Consider the following 15,581-nt stretch of genomic DNA (forward strand, 5'->3'; position numbering starts at 1 on the left):
AAACCCCTCCGCGGTTGGGATAAAGCCCAGCACCCCCCAAAATCCCCCCCCTCCCTCCCCTCCCCCCCTCCCGGAGCCGCCCGCAGCTCCCGCCGCGCCCGGCAGGGGGCGCTGCCCGCGGGGGAGGGGGGGGGCGGAGCCGCGGAGCGCGCAGCGCTGACGCACGGGGGCGGGGCGAAGTGCGGGGAGGAGTCCCGCGGTGTGACGCTACGGAAAGGGGCGGGGCTTAGGGGGGTAGCGCGCCGGCGGGTTCATTCATAAAGGAGCCGGCGCGCTCGGCGGGGCGGCCCCGCGGCGGGGGGGGGCAGGTAAGGGGCACCCCCGGCCGGGTCACCCCCCCCTCTGCCCCCGAGGGGGGGCTTATTCCGAGCGGGGGGGCTGGGGTTACTCGCCTGCAAGGGTTATTCCCCCCTGGGGGGGGCTGGGTTTGGGAGTGCTGCAGCTTCGGGCTGTGCAAGGGAGAAGGGGGGGCTGGTGGTTTTTGGGGTGCTGCACCCCCTGTTTGTAATAAAAAAGGGGGGGGGGTGATGGCCTTGACCTTATCCCTAAGCAGGGCGTGGGAGGAGCTTCACCTTGGTGCTGCCTGAAGTGGGGTGCAGTGGCTGGGGGACCCCGGTGCTGGCTCTGGCTGCTGCAGAGCGAATGTGGGTGAAAATAAAGGGTGGAGAGGGGGAAAAGTAGGTTAAGAAAAGCTGAGCAGCCTGGAAACAGAGATAGGAACCGTGTCGGGTTTTTCTTGCCGCAGCTGGAAAATCACAGGGCTCCCAGCCAAATACCTGCATGAGGTGGGATGCTGGGGTGAGGGGCTGCACCCCAAAACGGGGCTGGAGCGTGCCGCTGCCCGGGCTTTGGGTGGCAGCGATGCCTCTGCGATCGTTTGACTTTAATATTGGGGTTTTGCGACGGTTCGGTCGTTCCCGCAGCTCTGATGGGGCCTGGGGGGATGCGATAATGCCGAGTTTCGCTCCGTCTGCCGGACAATCCCCCCTTGTCCCAAGCCGCCTCCAAGAGCTGGTCCCCAAAGTCTTTCTGAACGCTTGCTCCTTTTTTTTGCCCGTTTATCTGCAGGAGCCATCGGCCGAAACCCTGTTCCCCCAGAGGGAAGGGAAACCCTCGCTGGAATCCCGGCGGGCAGCCTTGGGTTACGGGCTGGATTAAGGGGAGGCTGGGAATCAAAGGCTTGTGTGACCTGGTGGGATTTGGGGGGTACCGAAACCAAGTCGCCTTCCCCGGTGTGTTTGCATCGATGCACCGGCCAAGTGGGGTACGGGGCTGGTGGAGGTCGAGGTGTCCCCAAAAATCAGCCGGCTCTGGCACTGGTGGGGTTATTTTTTGGTCTCCTCTGGTTCTTGGGGGGGGGGCGGGGGGGATGATGTTGGGTTTAGTTTCACCCGGGAGCTTCAGGGCTTCTCTCTGCCGTGCCAGGGCAGTCGGGCGTCCCACCATCACGGGCTGCGGGTTTGTGCCTGCATCCCCCATCCCCACCCTGAGCTGCCCCCAAAAATGGGTGCCGAGTCCTGGGGTGGCCGTGACTCGGCGAAGCTCCAGTGACAACCAGGAGCTGGCACCCCCTGGTCCTTGCACCTCCTATGTCCCCATGGCAGAGCTTGGTCATCTAAGGGGTGTCCTTAATCCTTGGATTAAGCTTGGCTTTAGATCTGCTTTACCTGGGGCCGGCCCCGTTCCTGGTTTGGTTTAGATCCGTTTGTCCCGAACTGGTGAGCCGGGAATGCTCCGGCAACCCGGGACGCGTGGGCTGTGCCGACCCGTGGCATCGCTCGGCCGCGGCTCGTGGTCCCCCAGCCACGGTGGGACCTATCCACCCCCTTCCAAGGAGCCGGCGTGGCTCCTTCGCCCGCAGAGCAGCACCCCAAACATCTCTGGAAGTCCCTAAGGTGCTGCTATTACAGGCTTAAATATCACTGCCCCGAAGGATTAAAATCCTTCACGTTAGGCTTAAACTTGAGTTTTATTAGTGCTGGCTTACAGGGCGGAGGGCTTGCACCAGTTTCACCCTCCCCTCACGATCGGGGGGCACTTCCCAAGTCCTGGGGGGATTCGGGAGATGTCCCCGTGGGATGCCATCACCCGGGGAGGTGGCACGTGGTGGGGCTCAGGCTGGCCGGGGCGATGGTGGCAACTGGCTCAGCCCCCCCCAGAAATCATGGGGTCCCAGCGTGGTACGGACGGTGCTAGTGAAGACGGGGCTTGGTGGCTCTTGGTTTGGGGGTGCAGCTCCCCAGGAGGGGAGAAGGGCTGGCTGGCTTCACGCTGGCACCCTGATGGGGTGTTCCCTAACTGGGAGCTACTGGGAAGAACTGGAGCATGGAGGATGCTCATTTTGGGCCGTGCCATCCTGTCCCAGCCCATGTCCTATAATTACCCAGCTCTGCCCTGCTCCCCCCCAGCATCTCCCCTCCTGCATGTAATTAGCTGCATCTCAGACCGATGATGCTGGCCACTAATTAAGAGAAACTCGTCAGGCAAAGGCTGTAACGAAGCTCTGTCCTGGCTCTCAAGGGACCGTGACGACCGGGGGAATTTCCGTGCAGGCAGCCGAGGCTGGATCCGGGTTTGGGTTGTTATTTATTTTTTCCTCCCTTCCCTTGTGCTGTCAGCATTTATTTTAATTTTAACAATTAATTGCTGAGCCCAAAGCGCGGGGATGAGCCTGTGGGAAACACCTTTTGTTTTCCTTAATTTTTTTTTATTTCAATATATTTATTTTTTTTAGTGATTCATTTCCTTGTGACAGATGTGTATGGATTTCCTCCGGAGCAGGAAAACCCTTTATTTAATGGTGTTTAGCATCATCTGCTCCTTCCCCTGCGCCTTGCACGGTTGGTCCTGACTCCGTTGCAGGGTTGGTCCCTCTCCAATTTGGGATGGAGTTGGGACCTGCAAGGGAAAGGGGTGATGCCGGGCATCCCATAAAACCTCTAATAAAACTTGGGGGGGGATGATGGAGGACGGCTGCTGCAGGGATATTTAGGCAGATGCCTTGGAGCATCCCCATGGGGGGAATAGGCTCCCCAAATCACTTCTCTGCCGGGATTTTTCCCGGATGGTGACCCCGGTGCTCCCCCTCGGGCAGGTCTCCCCTGGCGATGAAGAGGAGCGGGATGCGCTGGTGGCTCGTCACCATCCTGGGGGTGAGTACGGCCTCGTCCAGCCCGTCTCGTCCCTCTGCATCTCTGCTTTCCGCTCCTCCGATGCTCAAACCCATCCCAGCATCACCACCCCATAGCCACAAATAGGGCACCCCAAAATGTTTCTCACGCAGAAGCTTGCGGCAGCTCAGACCCAGGGAGATGCTAAGGTCGGGTCGAGGGTGGTTTGGGTTTTTTTTTTTTTTCCCCAAAAAATTCTTCCTCCTCCTTTTCTCTCCTTTGTCAAAGCTTCTTCCAGGGCAGGGGCTGGTAGGGAAGGTGGCTTCTCCCTCGCTGCTCCCCCCGGGGCCACCGTGTTGTCCCGTTTCCCGCATCTGGGAGATGCTCTTGGGATGGGCCCTGTGGGTACCCCAGGGACCGGGGCTGCTCCCTTGGGGCGGAAGGTTGCAATGGCTTTGCACCGGCCGTGGTGCACGCAACGGGATGGCACCCATCGCCTCGCTTGCAACGGGTTGGCATCTGCCGCAGTGCGTGCGGGGAGTTTGCATCCGTGACGACGCTGGTGGTGAGTTTGCATCCGCCACGGCGCACGCGATGGCTTTGCGTCCATCACGTCACTGGCGATGGCTTTGCGTCCCTTGCGGTGCACGCGATGGCTTTGCATCGGCTGTAGCGCGTGCAATAAGATTGCACCCATCCCATCACTTGTGACACGCTGGCATCCGCCGCTGTGCGTGCAATGAGTTTGCATCCATCGCATTGCTGGCGACGGGTTTGCACTGGCTGCGGTGCGTGCGATGGGTTCGCTTCCGTCACGCGATGGGTTTGCATCCGCCATGGCGCATGGAATGGGTTTGCATCCGTCATGTTACTTGTGATGGGTTTGCATCTGCCGTGGTGCATGCGACGGGTTCGCATCCGTCGCGTCGCTTGCGACGGGATGGCATCCGCCACGGTGCATGGGATGGCTTTGCATCCGCCGTGGTGCTGGCGATGGCTTTGCATCTGCCATGGCGCATGCAACGGATTTGCACCCATCGTGTTGCTTGTGACGGGTTTGCATCTGCCGTGGTCCACGCGACGGGTTTGCATCCATCACGTCGCTTGTGATGGATTCACCTCTGCCACATCGCCCACGCCGGGGCTGCGTCGCTGCCGGCACACGCCTCGGAGCAGTGGAAGAGCCGGAGCGGCCGGTGCCCAGCACCGCTCTCTGCTTCTCCCGCAGGTGCTGAGCAGACCTGGCGTGGGGGCCGGGAGCTGTGGTCCCCGGGAGCACGGGACGCCGCGATGCCCACCCGGAGAGGAGCCCACCGGGGTAAGCCGTGCCCACCCGCGGCGCATCCACCCCCGAGGGAAGGTGCAGGATCTGGCCCTCGCTCACCTCCCTTTCCCTCCGTGCAGGCGTGCGGCTCGGTGCAGGGTCCGGTGGGGATGTGCCGAGCTTGTCCCCCCGGCACCTTCTCGCCGGGGGATGTATCCTGCTCTGCTCACACCCGCTGCCGGGCCGGGAACAGGATCCTGGTGGCACCGGGGACGGCGGTGACCGACAGCCGCTGTGGAGCATGTCTGCCGGGGTGAGCCCAGCCGGGGAAGGGATGCTGCAAACCCCCAGCCCCGGTGCTGCTCGCGGGCCGTATCCTGACCCTCCCCTCCCACCCCGCAGGTTTTACAGCCCTGAAGGGGAGAGGGAGCCCCGGGGCCGGTGCCTGCCCTGTGCCGCCGCTCCCCGCAGCGCCCCGGGGTGCCCAGGTGGGTGCCCGGGCTGGAGGCGTCACCCTGGTTTTATGGGTGCTGAAAGAGCCGGTGCCTGTTGTGCCGACGTCTGCCCTGGGGACGCCGCAGGATGTGTCCCCCTCGAGACAGGGGGTGACGTCCTGCCGGGATGCGGCAGCTGAGAACGTCTCCACTTGTGACACGAGTGGCTTCTGCTTCCCTGGGGGCCAACCCTGCAGCGGGGCTCCCGGGGAAAAATGAGATTTAATCCCAACAAAACCTCTCTCCGGGGCTGATCCGGTGCCTCCCCCCAGGCCGGCGGCGAGCCCGCAGCCCTGAAACACTGGGCCAGCCGGCGGGGACCAACGGGACGTGGGTGACCCTGATGGGTGAGGAAGAGGAGGAGGCGGCGGCAGCGCAGGCGGCGGTGCTGACCATCGTCCCAGTCTTCTGCGCCATGGGCTTGTTGGGCATCCTGGTCTGCAACCTGCTGAAGAAGAAGGGTTACCACTGCACCACCAGCAAGGACCCCCAGCCCGGCGGCACCGGTGAGCCCCGGTTGTGCCGCGGGCACCTTTCGGTGATTCCCCCGTCCATCCCCCATCCATCTCTCCTCGCTCAGCCCATCCCCGTGGCTTCTGGTCCTCGTTGTCCCAGGGCATCCTGCTTGTCCTTGGAGGGGGGGCGGTTTATCCCCCATCACTGAGTCCCCGTCCCCCCCAATTTCTGCCTCCAGGTCCCAGCGCCATCTACCAGCTGGAGGACGCCAACGAGGACACCATTGGGGTGCTGGTGCGGTTGATCACCGAGAAGAAAGGTCAGGGAGGGTCCGGGGGGGGGTGGGGTGGGCGGGGTGACACGGGCCGGACCCCCGTGACCCCCCCCATGGTCTCCCCCCACCCACAGAAAACGCCGCGGCGCTGGAGGAGCTGCTGAAGGAGTATCATGGCCAACAGCCCATGCCAGCGGGCTGCACCCCCCCGAATAAGTAAGACCCCCCCAAAGCTGCACTGAGGACCCCCCCATGGTGGGAGCAACCCCACGCTGATGGCATCTCCCCCCTCTTCCCAGGCTGCGCTTCCTGCCTCAGTTTCCCCCTGCCTGCCAGCACCAGCAGCACCCCCACACAGTGCAGGGGCCGGCCCCGTGCGCCCGCTGCAGCCAGAAGAAGTGGCCCGAGTTGCTGCCATCGCTCAGTGCCACCAAGGTCCCCAAACCCGGGGGTCGTCCCAGTGAGGTGACCATCCTCTCCGTCGGCAGGTAAGCGGGGCTCCCCCCCCCTTCCCCTGCGTGTCCCCCCACTCCAGAGTGGGGACAGGCTGATGTGATGCCCCCCCCCCCAACAGGTTTCGGGTGTCCCGGATCCCCGAGATGAGGAGCGAGGTGGGGGGTGAACCCCCCCGTGGTCCCCTCCCCGCCGGTAGCGGGATGCGACCCCCGTGGTTGAAAAGCACCGATGGCCCCCCCGAGGTGAGGGGGTGTGGAGGGAGGGTGCTGGGGAGCCCCTGGGGGGGTCCTTCCTGGGGAAAAATGAGGCTGGAGGAGAGAGTGTTAATTCTGAAGCCTAATGAGGGCACCTGGTGATTTGGGAAGCTGGAGCAGCCCAGCACCCCAAAGCCTCTTCCAGCAGCTGGGAGGCTTGAAAAAATACTTTAAAAATTGAGCCTGAAGGGGTTTGGTGAATCCCCCCCCCCCCATTTCCTCCCGCATTTAAGGTGCTATAGGGGGTTGTGGAGTGGGTGCTGGTGGGGGTGCAGGGGTGGGTGCTGGTGCAAAGGGGTGCTGCAGGGGCACGGTGCTGGTGGCCCCTGGGGTGTTCTGCAGCAGCCAGCGCTTTAATATACCCTCTTCCCCTATGTATCGGCACACTCGCATACAGCTACACCTATATACACCCCTATAGCACGCTAAGAGCACATAGCAAGCACCCGTACACCCCTACACAACACATCTGCGTACACCGACACGTGTAGTCACCCGCCCGTATATGCACAAAAAGCTATGCATATGTGCACTTAGATACGTGCATGCACCTATATACACACCCCCCCCGTAGCCACGCAGAGGGGCCACCGAGGCAGGGGGTGTCACACGCCGCAGGGCGCTGCGGGCTCATGGCAGGGCCTGGCACGGGGTGACGCGGCCGGGGGCTGCTGTGTGACTCATGGGCAGCTGCAGGGGTGCACGTGCCCTCGCACACGCGCGCACACACCCCCCCCCCCCCCCTCCCCCCCGCAACAGGCGCTGCTGCCCCTGGCCACGCTGGCAGCCACGAGCGCCTGGGCACGGAAATGTATATGTGCAGGCAAACACGCGTGCACACACAGATATAGGCACGCACACACAGATATAGGTGCGCACACATGCACGGATGAACGTGTGCACGTGCAACCCCCACCTCTGCACACGTACACGTGTGCACATGTATGTATGTACGTGCGCACACGTGTGTGCTGTTACACACGCATGCAAACACGCCCGTGGAGCTCTAGAAGTGTGTGTGCACACATGCACACACACAGAGGTGTGCACACGTGCACTCGCTCACACCCTGCTGCACGTGCACACGCACATGCGTGGAGGAACACGTGCATAAACGCACATGCAAACCCCCCTCTGCACACATACATAAGCACCTGCACCTCTGTACGTGCACACATGTATGCAGTCACGCACGCATGCAAACACGCCCACACGTGCAGGTGGAGCTCTGTGAGTGTGCATACACGTGTGCACACACACACAGACGTGCACACGAGCACCCATTCACACACCGCCGTGCATCTACACACACACGCACAGATGAACACGTGCATAAATGCACATGCAAACCCCCCTCTGCATGCACACATGTGTACACATATGTACATGCACACATGTGTATGCAGTCCTACACGCATGTGAACACACATGGGGCTCTGTAAGCGTGCATACGCACACAGACATGTGCACACGCCGCCTGTTCACACACCGCTGCACGTACAAACATATGCATGGATGAGTATGTGCACGTGCAAACCCACCTCTGCACGCATACACGTGTGCACACGCACATATGCACACACACGCTTGCATATGGAGCTCTGTAAGTGTGCCTACGCACGCACACACAGAGATGTGCACGACGCCCGTTCACACACCTCTGCGCATGCACACAAACCTGCACAAACACGTGCACACACAAACCCACCTCTGCACGCATACATAAATGTGTGCATGTGCACGTATGCACGTGCACACACATGCAAACACACCCACGCTTGCACATGGAGCTGTGCAGGAGTGCATACACGTGCATGGGCGCACATAGATGTGCACGCGTGCACCTACGCATGTGCATGGACGAGCATTCGTGTAAATGCACACGGAAACCCAGCTCTGCACACATACACGTGTGCACATGCACCTATGTACATGCACATACATGTAGGCAGTCACACGCGTGCACACACTTGCACATGGAGCTTTATAAGTGTGTGTACACACGTGCACCCGTTCACACACTGCTGCACGTGCACACGCACATGCACATAAATGCACACGCAAACCCCCCTCTGCACGCACACACGCGTACACATATGTACATGCACACATGCGTGTGCAGTCCTACACGCATGCAAACACACATGGGGCTCTGTAAGCGTGCATACGCACACAGACGTGTGCACACGCCGCCTGTTCACACACCGCTGCACGTACAAACATATGCATGGATGAGTACGTGCACGTGCAAACCCACCTCTGCAGGCGTACACGTGTGCACACGCACATATGCAGTCACACACGCGTGCAAACACACCCACACTTGCACACGGAGCTCTGTAAGTGCGCGTACGCACAGACGCGCGCGACACCCATTCACACGCCGCTGCACGTGCAAACGTGCGCACGAACGTGTATAAATGCCCGTGCAAACCCCCCTCTGCACGCGTACACGTGTGCACATGCACACGTGTGCACGCACGCACATGCGCAGTCACGCACGCGTGCAAACACACCCACGCGCGCGCACGGAGCTCTGTAAGTGCGCACGCGCATGCGTTTGCACACACGTGTGCACCCCCCTCCCTCCTTTCACCCCTCCATGGCCCTGTTTACGCCCCCACACCCAGAGCTGGGTGCAGCACCCATGGGTGCCCACCACCCGTGGTGGACGCCAACGAGGTGGCCGGCACCCGTGGAGCCCCAGCAGCTGCCTGCCCTGCCTTCACCTCTGCCCAGCTGAGCCCGCCCAGCTCGTGACAGCGATGGTCGGTGCTCACCGCAGCCCCCCGGCACCCTCGGGGGCCGTCCCGGACACGTCCCCTCCAGCTCCTGTCACCCTGCGCTGTCCCCAGCCATCTGGGGACACCTTGACCCTGCTGAGCCTGTGGCCAAAGAAAGGGGGGCCCTGGACCAGCTGCTGTGGGTGGGGGCACCTGGGGGTGTGGGGACAACCCGGGTGGCTGCCCTTAGCAGGAGGAGTTGTCCCCTCCAACATGGGATGTCCCTGGGTAGTGACAGCCAGCGTGGACGTTGGCCCGGGGAGTGACACTGAGGGGCTCCTGCCACCTTGGGTGGTGCAAAGGGCCCGATCCAGCCTCACCCAGAGATGTGGTCCATCCCTTGTCCTCCACAGCTGGCGCCTGGCCTGGGGGCTGCCCTGGGGGGACGGTGACACCCACAGAGACCCCATGGCAGGGACGGAGGACGTTGGGCACCGTGTGAAGGCCAGTCCCGCTTGGAGCCATGAAGTGCTGGAGGTGGCAGCTTGGCTTCTGGTCCTGCCATCAAGCTGGCCACCGGCAGCACGGCAAATCCAACGCCTTGCCCAGCTAGCGAGAAGGCTTCCCTGTCCCTGAGGTCTGGTGGTGGCCACGGCACGGTGGCCTGATGGAGATCATCTCTGGGAGCTGCGATGCCAGTGGTGGTGGCCACAGCGTGGTGGCCTGATGGAGAGCATCTCCAGGAGCCGCGATGCCGGAGCAGAGCTCCATTGGAGGCACCACGCAATGGAGGATGTCGCGTGGCCAGGATGCTATTTTCATGGTCACCTTCTGGGTCTGTTGAGCTGAAGCCTCTCCAGGAATGTCCTGAGCTCTTGATTTCCCTCCATCACCAGGTGCCAGCGCTCAACATCGCAGGCTAACGACAGTCTCTGGATCTTGGGACAACTCCCACCTTACCAACAACCCAACCAGGGCATGGGTTGCTCTGGGCGAAGCTGGTCCCCATCTACATCTCCTCTATCCAAAGTCTCGCTCAGCCCAGGACAACGTGGTGGTGATGCTCTGCTCACCAGGAAGATCACACACTCCGCTTTCCATAGGAGCTGTTTCTATAGGATGACGTTGGCTTGACCATGTTGGGGGACAGCGGGACAACCCACCCAAGGTTGGGTTGGAGACCATCAAGCTCCACCACCAACCTAGAAACGGGTTTATGGCCGGTCCCGTTCACTTCTCCACCACATCACCGCGCCAAAAAACCAACCACCAAACCCTCTCGGGCTCTTTTATTTATTTTTTTTTTTTTTGGAAACATTTTAATAGTTATCGAATGTTCTACATCTTACAGTAAATATCGTACAGTTACAAACTCTTGGCTGAAATCTGTCAGGGAGATCACAACCTGATCTTCAGAACCAAAACCAGAACAGAAAACAAACAGAAAAAACCCCCCAAATTTACACTTCAGATGGACAAACCGAGGCTGTGGGGCTTTCCAGGGCATCAGTTCAAGGCCATGTTCCCTACACACCTTTGAGACTCAGACTTGGAAGACATGGTTAATCTTGGTTTTAAAATTTTTCTTCTTGGGTTTTGTTTGGGGTTGGTTTTTTATTATTTATTTAGTTTTGCTTAAGAGGTCCAATAATATTGAAAAAGGAGCTGGCTTGGCGATTGAAATGAATTAAAAAATTAATTACATAGAAAGAGGGGTAGGAGCGCGGCACGAGTTTGCTCCCTGCTATGGGAACGGGAGGCGCTGGGTGCCATCCTGCACCTCGCTATCTCGTTTTTCCCTTCCTCGCTGTGCTTCCCGGTGCCTGCCCCCCCTGCGATCGCTCCCCAGCCAGCGCCCCGATCCTGAACCCCCTTCGCCCCGGGAAAAACCCGGCTCCCTCCGCTCCATCCCTTGCAGGAAGGTGCAGCGATGATGCAGGTAGCTGCATTGCATCAGGATTTTTCCCTACCAACGGCACGACTGAGCATTTCAAACCGGGAATTACTGCCGTTAAACCACGTATTTTGCTATTCCTGCTTTGCAAACATCCCTGTAACGGGTTATTTTACCCGGTTACCGGTGAATCTAGAAGTGCCACGGTGCCACACGCTGGAAAAACACCTTTTCCAAGCTCTCCTCCCTCCCAAGCTCCTTAACGGGCTTTATTTTCCTTTTTTCCCTAATGCTAGCACACAGCAGAGAAAATATCCGGAGCCCGATCCTGCCGACGGCTCGGCGCTCACAGCAAAGCAAAGGGAAGATGGGCAGAGGGCCGCCGCATTTCGGGGACGACGGCCGCTCGGAGGGCCTAAAAATATTGACAATTAAAAAAAAAACCCAAACCCCAAACATGGATTAATGGGTATCCAGCGGCTCTTATTGCTATTGTCGGCTGGTTGGGTTTTCCTGTCGAAAATAAACTCCCAATTGGGGGCTGGGGTTTTTTTTTTTCCTTCCTCTAAGAAAGCAAGACCCAATTTTCCGCCCTCCAGCCCGGGGACCGCATCATCCCAAATCCCCCGTGGGGATGCATCCGCTGGGATGCAGGAGGAGTGGGAGGGGATGGCAAAGATGGGGGGGGGTCTCTCCGGGAAGGACCCTATTCAGGATGCCGGCAGCTGGGGGAAAACCTGATACCCTGAAACATCCATCATTAAAAAAAAAAAAAAAAAAACCACAACAACAAAAAAACGCCTTTAAGTAACACTTCATGGTAATTACACCTTGAAACTGCAAAAAGCTGGACTGGGTTGTTATTATTATTCATAAAATACAGGAGCAAATCCTCACCCGGAGGGTTCAGCCGCTTGGAGGCGTGATGGGTACGGGCTCCGAGGGGCTCGCGCGGGTTGGGGGCCACCACCACTATTAATATGCCTCCCCCCCCCCCAAAACTTGCATTACAGCTCGTGTTTTAAAGCAAAGATAACGGCAGGGATGGGTTAATGGTCGTAACAGCAGTTTGAGAGTTATTTTCCTTCCTCTTTAGCTGGAATTTTAATCTCCAAGCAAGCCAGCTACGGATGGTTTAACCCCTCCTGCTCTTCCCCGCTAGCGGCCGGTGTGATCCCTCACCGTGGGAAACCCTTTTCCTTAACTGAGATCGGCAAAGCTTTGCTGGAGTTAAATATCTGAGAAGCTGGTGGTCCCCATCAGCATCCCCCCCCACAAGCGTGTCCCCCCCACAAGCAAGTCCCCCATTAGGCTGAGACCTCCCCAGGACCTTCACTTAAGCCATGACTTGGCCAAGGAAAGGGCTTGGGATCATGGGCTTTCTTTCCATCCTTCCGTCTATCTGAAAAACCACGTCCCTCCACGGGGAAGGGGAACAGGGCTGGAGGTCACTGCTGGCATCAAGCCCCACATCCCCACGCGGTGGCAGGGAGCATCTCCCCACCACCACGGCCCCATGAAGCCACCTTGGGAAGGAGCTATCCAAGCCTGGAGCCATGCGGTGGCCCTGGAGCCATGCGGTGGTCCAACCCAACACCGGTTGCCAAATGTGCTCGCCAAAGCCTCTCGCCCAACAGATGGCGAATATTTCACCTCTTCACACCCTGGTCGAGTTAATGAGTATTTCTGCCTGGGCATAATGGGATGAGGAGCATCAGATCTGCTACTGATCCAAGCGAAGGAATTAAAACTAAACCGCCCTCATGTCAGCTCTCATCAGCGCTAACACTGGGTGATCCTCCATGCTCAGCTCCTGGAGCTTTCTACCCCACCTTTAGTGTTTTCTTTCCTTTCAGGAGAAAGCCTAGCATCTCCCTTCTAGCTGTGGGCCAAAATTTTAGCAGTCATTCCTAAAGCAGTTAAGGGTGAAGGGTGCCTAGGCCAGCGGTGGGACGGTGTCTGCTGGGAAAAGTCCTCTTCTGCAGAGCCCGGGCTGTGATAACAAAGCTCGTTGGATCCTGCAAGTTGTAGTGCCGTTACGTTGGCTAGAGCTTACTCCACCCTACACGTTTCAGCGCTGATAGACTGCTCCTAATACGTAACATGAAGTCAACAGTGAGAGCAAAAAAGGGTATTTGAGAGGTCTTCAATTCCTGTGACCTACTGGGGGTGGGGTTTGGCCCAGGTTTAACTGTAGCGTGCTACAAACAGTGGAAGGCCGATGTAGTATTGTTATTTCCAAATATCCCGTTGCTCTTTAAGTGCTAACCCTTGGCTTCACCAAGCAAACCTCTGAGTATTTACTCTTTTTTTTCCTTCTCTTTTCCTTTTATATCAACCCAAAGTACTACACAGGAGAAATCCACCTTCTCCACCCCACAGCATTGGTGTTCAGTCTTCACCCACTTTGCTCCCCTTGAGGTTGGGAAGGTCAACCAGAGCTTTGCTAGATTTCCTTTAAACCCAGCAGAACCAACCAAATGGCCCCCATACAGATACACCAGCGCCAACACCCGACCTGACAAACCACCCGGGACCAACCAGCAGTAGGAAAAGTCCTCTTGGGTCCCTAAGCTTGTTTCTCCCCATTTGGACCACACTCATGCTCCAGTAGCTCCTCCCAATGGCAGCAGAAGCCAAGCTGGGAGACACCACCAAGAGCAAGGAGGTGTCATCCAGGTGCCAACAACTGGTCACCTTGCTCTTCTGAAAGACCCTCCAGTCTGACCTCTACACCACCATGTCCCAGTCAAGGTGACCCTCCGGTGTCGGTCTCCACTGCCCTCATTTCCACCTGGAGATGTGATCCAGGCATGACCAAAGCAGAGCAACCAGCAGGGACATCTGGGCACTGGCTCAACACCATGCATGGGTCGGAAACCCATGCCAGGCAGTGCCAGGAGGGATTCTCATCCACATCTCCTAACCTGACCTCTTTAAAGGCTACGGATTTGGTCCGTTGTGACAACCTCAGAGCCCAAGAGACATGAGAGCTGCCAACACACGCCGGGTGAATGTAACTCTTTTGGCACGCTTGAGGGAAAAATCAAACCCCAACCATGTTTTTGTCTTACCAAAAAAAAAAAAGAAGAAAAACCTTGTTTCTGTGCTGGGTTTAGTGATAAGGATTTAAAAATAAACTGGCCGCAAGCATTGTCTGCAAATACAAACTCTCTCTCTGCTGCCCTCGAGACAACTTATTGCTCTACTTGGACACGCCAAGGTGAGATGTCACCGGCCACAGTTGGCTTCATGTCCTCGTGCCCTTGGGTAAGCCCAAACCCCCAGAAATTACCCCGATGCCCACAGCCTCTGCGTGCCCATTGTCTCCCAGCCCGGTCCACGTCAACTGTGGATCACCTTCCTTGCTCTCGCCTTTTCTCAGGTGCCTTCCCATGAGGAAGGCGACATGTTTATTGCTATTGCTTCCTCTTCCCCCCCCACTTCTCCTCACTCGCCAAGCAAAGCAGCTGGACATCATCCCCCTCTCCAGCCTTTATGGTGCCAGGATTTGTGCTTGGATGAACATTTTTCCTGGAAGTCTCCAAGCCCATCTGTAACCCACAGAACGGGGTGGCACCTCGATTGCCACGGAGGCATTGCAGTTTGGTCTCAGCCCTGCCAACGACATGGGTGCGAGGTGAAGCCAGCCATCTTCCCCCTCGCCCTGCCTCAAAGACTCTTCTCCATCTACCAGCTGCCCTCTTTCCCCACACCACCAGACTCCGGAGAAGCTCTTTACACCAAACCCTGGACATTGAGAGGCTCTTCAGACCAACCCCTGGACGTGGCGAAGCTCTTCAGACCAACCCTTGGACCTGGAGAACCTCTTCAGACCAACCCCTGGGCCTGGAGAAGCTCTTCAGACCAACCCTTGGACCTGGAGAACCTCTTCAGACCAACCCTTGGACCTGGAGAACCTCTTCAGACCAACCCCTGGGCCTGGAGAAGCTCTTCAGACCAACCCTTGGACCTGGAGAAGCTCTGCAGATCAACCCTCGGACATCTCCTTGCTTCCTTCACCAGCCACCCAGCACATCTCTGCCCGCAAACGGTAGCCATGCAAGGAAGGAACTTCTCCCTCACGCAGCCCCGGGATGCGGCCGATGGGGAGCATCTCATTTTCCCAAGAAGCGCAAGATGCTACCAGGGCACGCGTCTCTCCGCTGCTCTCTTCCCATCACGCAAGACCCATTTGCCCAGTTGGAAAAAGCAGACCAAAGACCCGATGGTGACCAGTCCTCCTACGTCCTAAGACAAGTGTGTTACGTCGCTAATTATATTTATATTCTCTTACTCCTACAAAAGAAGGGATGAGTTCAGAATTTCACTGCAGATAATGCATTTATAATCTATCACGACAGCTATCTGGAAGACACCAATTTTCTTGTAATATGTTATGGAAGATTAAATAATTTATATTATTCAACTAAAAATACCCAAACCAAATCGGAATAAGCCTGCCTACCAGCGCTGTGCTTTTCACATAGTACCCTGAACATCAACCACTCTTACTAGCCAAAGAAAACCTAGGCTTTCGTCAACAACAACAACAACAGAAAAATAACGAAAAGAACCCAAACGAACAAGAAGTGGGGGATCTTTGCACCACTCAGCTGGGCAATGCTGGAAAAGTGAATATTCTGAGCTTTCAAA

The 15,581-nt window shown here is 58.0% G+C and overlaps 1 protein-coding gene across 2 annotated transcripts; it reads left to right on the plus strand.

The window, feature by feature from the left end:
* The first annotated feature begins 242 nt into the window (after window positions 1-242).
* On the plus strand, window positions 243-11,465 carry RELT (RELT TNF receptor). Of its 2 annotated transcripts, XM_075491324.1 has the most exons (11): window positions 243-301; window positions 3,089-3,152; window positions 4,339-4,428; window positions 4,515-4,687; window positions 4,777-4,862; window positions 5,141-5,374; window positions 5,563-5,643; window positions 5,733-5,814; window positions 5,898-6,086; window positions 6,173-6,296; window positions 9,445-9,632. In XM_075491324.1, the coding sequence occupies exons 2-11, from the start codon at window positions 3,108-3,110 to the stop codon at window positions 9,481-9,483; spliced, it is 1,143 nt and encodes a 380-aa protein (XP_075347439.1). In that variant the 5' UTR covers window positions 243-301; window positions 3,089-3,107; the 3' UTR covers window positions 9,484-9,632. The 2 variants fall into 2 exon arrangements, with proteins under 2 accessions (XP_075347439.1, XP_075347438.1); XM_075491323.1 differs by lacking the exon at window positions 6,173-6,296 and having other exon boundaries at window positions 9,445-11,465.
* Window positions 11,466-15,581: the final 4,116 nt, after the last annotated feature.

The sequence above is a fragment of the Mycteria americana genome, chromosome 1, assembly GCF_035582795.1.
Source record: "Mycteria americana isolate JAX WOST 10 ecotype Jacksonville Zoo and Gardens chromosome 1, USCA_MyAme_1.0, whole genome shotgun sequence".
NCBI classification, from domain to species: Eukaryota; Metazoa; Chordata; class Aves; order Ciconiiformes; family Ciconiidae; genus Mycteria; species Mycteria americana.

Coding starts and splice junctions, on each gene's coding strand:
- RELT (XM_075491323.1), top strand. CDS start 3,108: ATGAAGAGGAGCGGGATGCGCTGGTGGCTCGTCACCATCCTGGGG. Junction 4,429..4,514: donor CCGGAGAGGAGCCCACCGGG/GTAAGCCGTGCC, acceptor CCCTCCGTGCAG/GCGTGCGGCTCGGTGCAGGG. Junction 5,644..5,732: donor GTTGATCACCGAGAAGAAAG/GTCAGGGAGGGT, acceptor CCCCACCCACAG/AAAACGCCGCGGCGCTGGAG.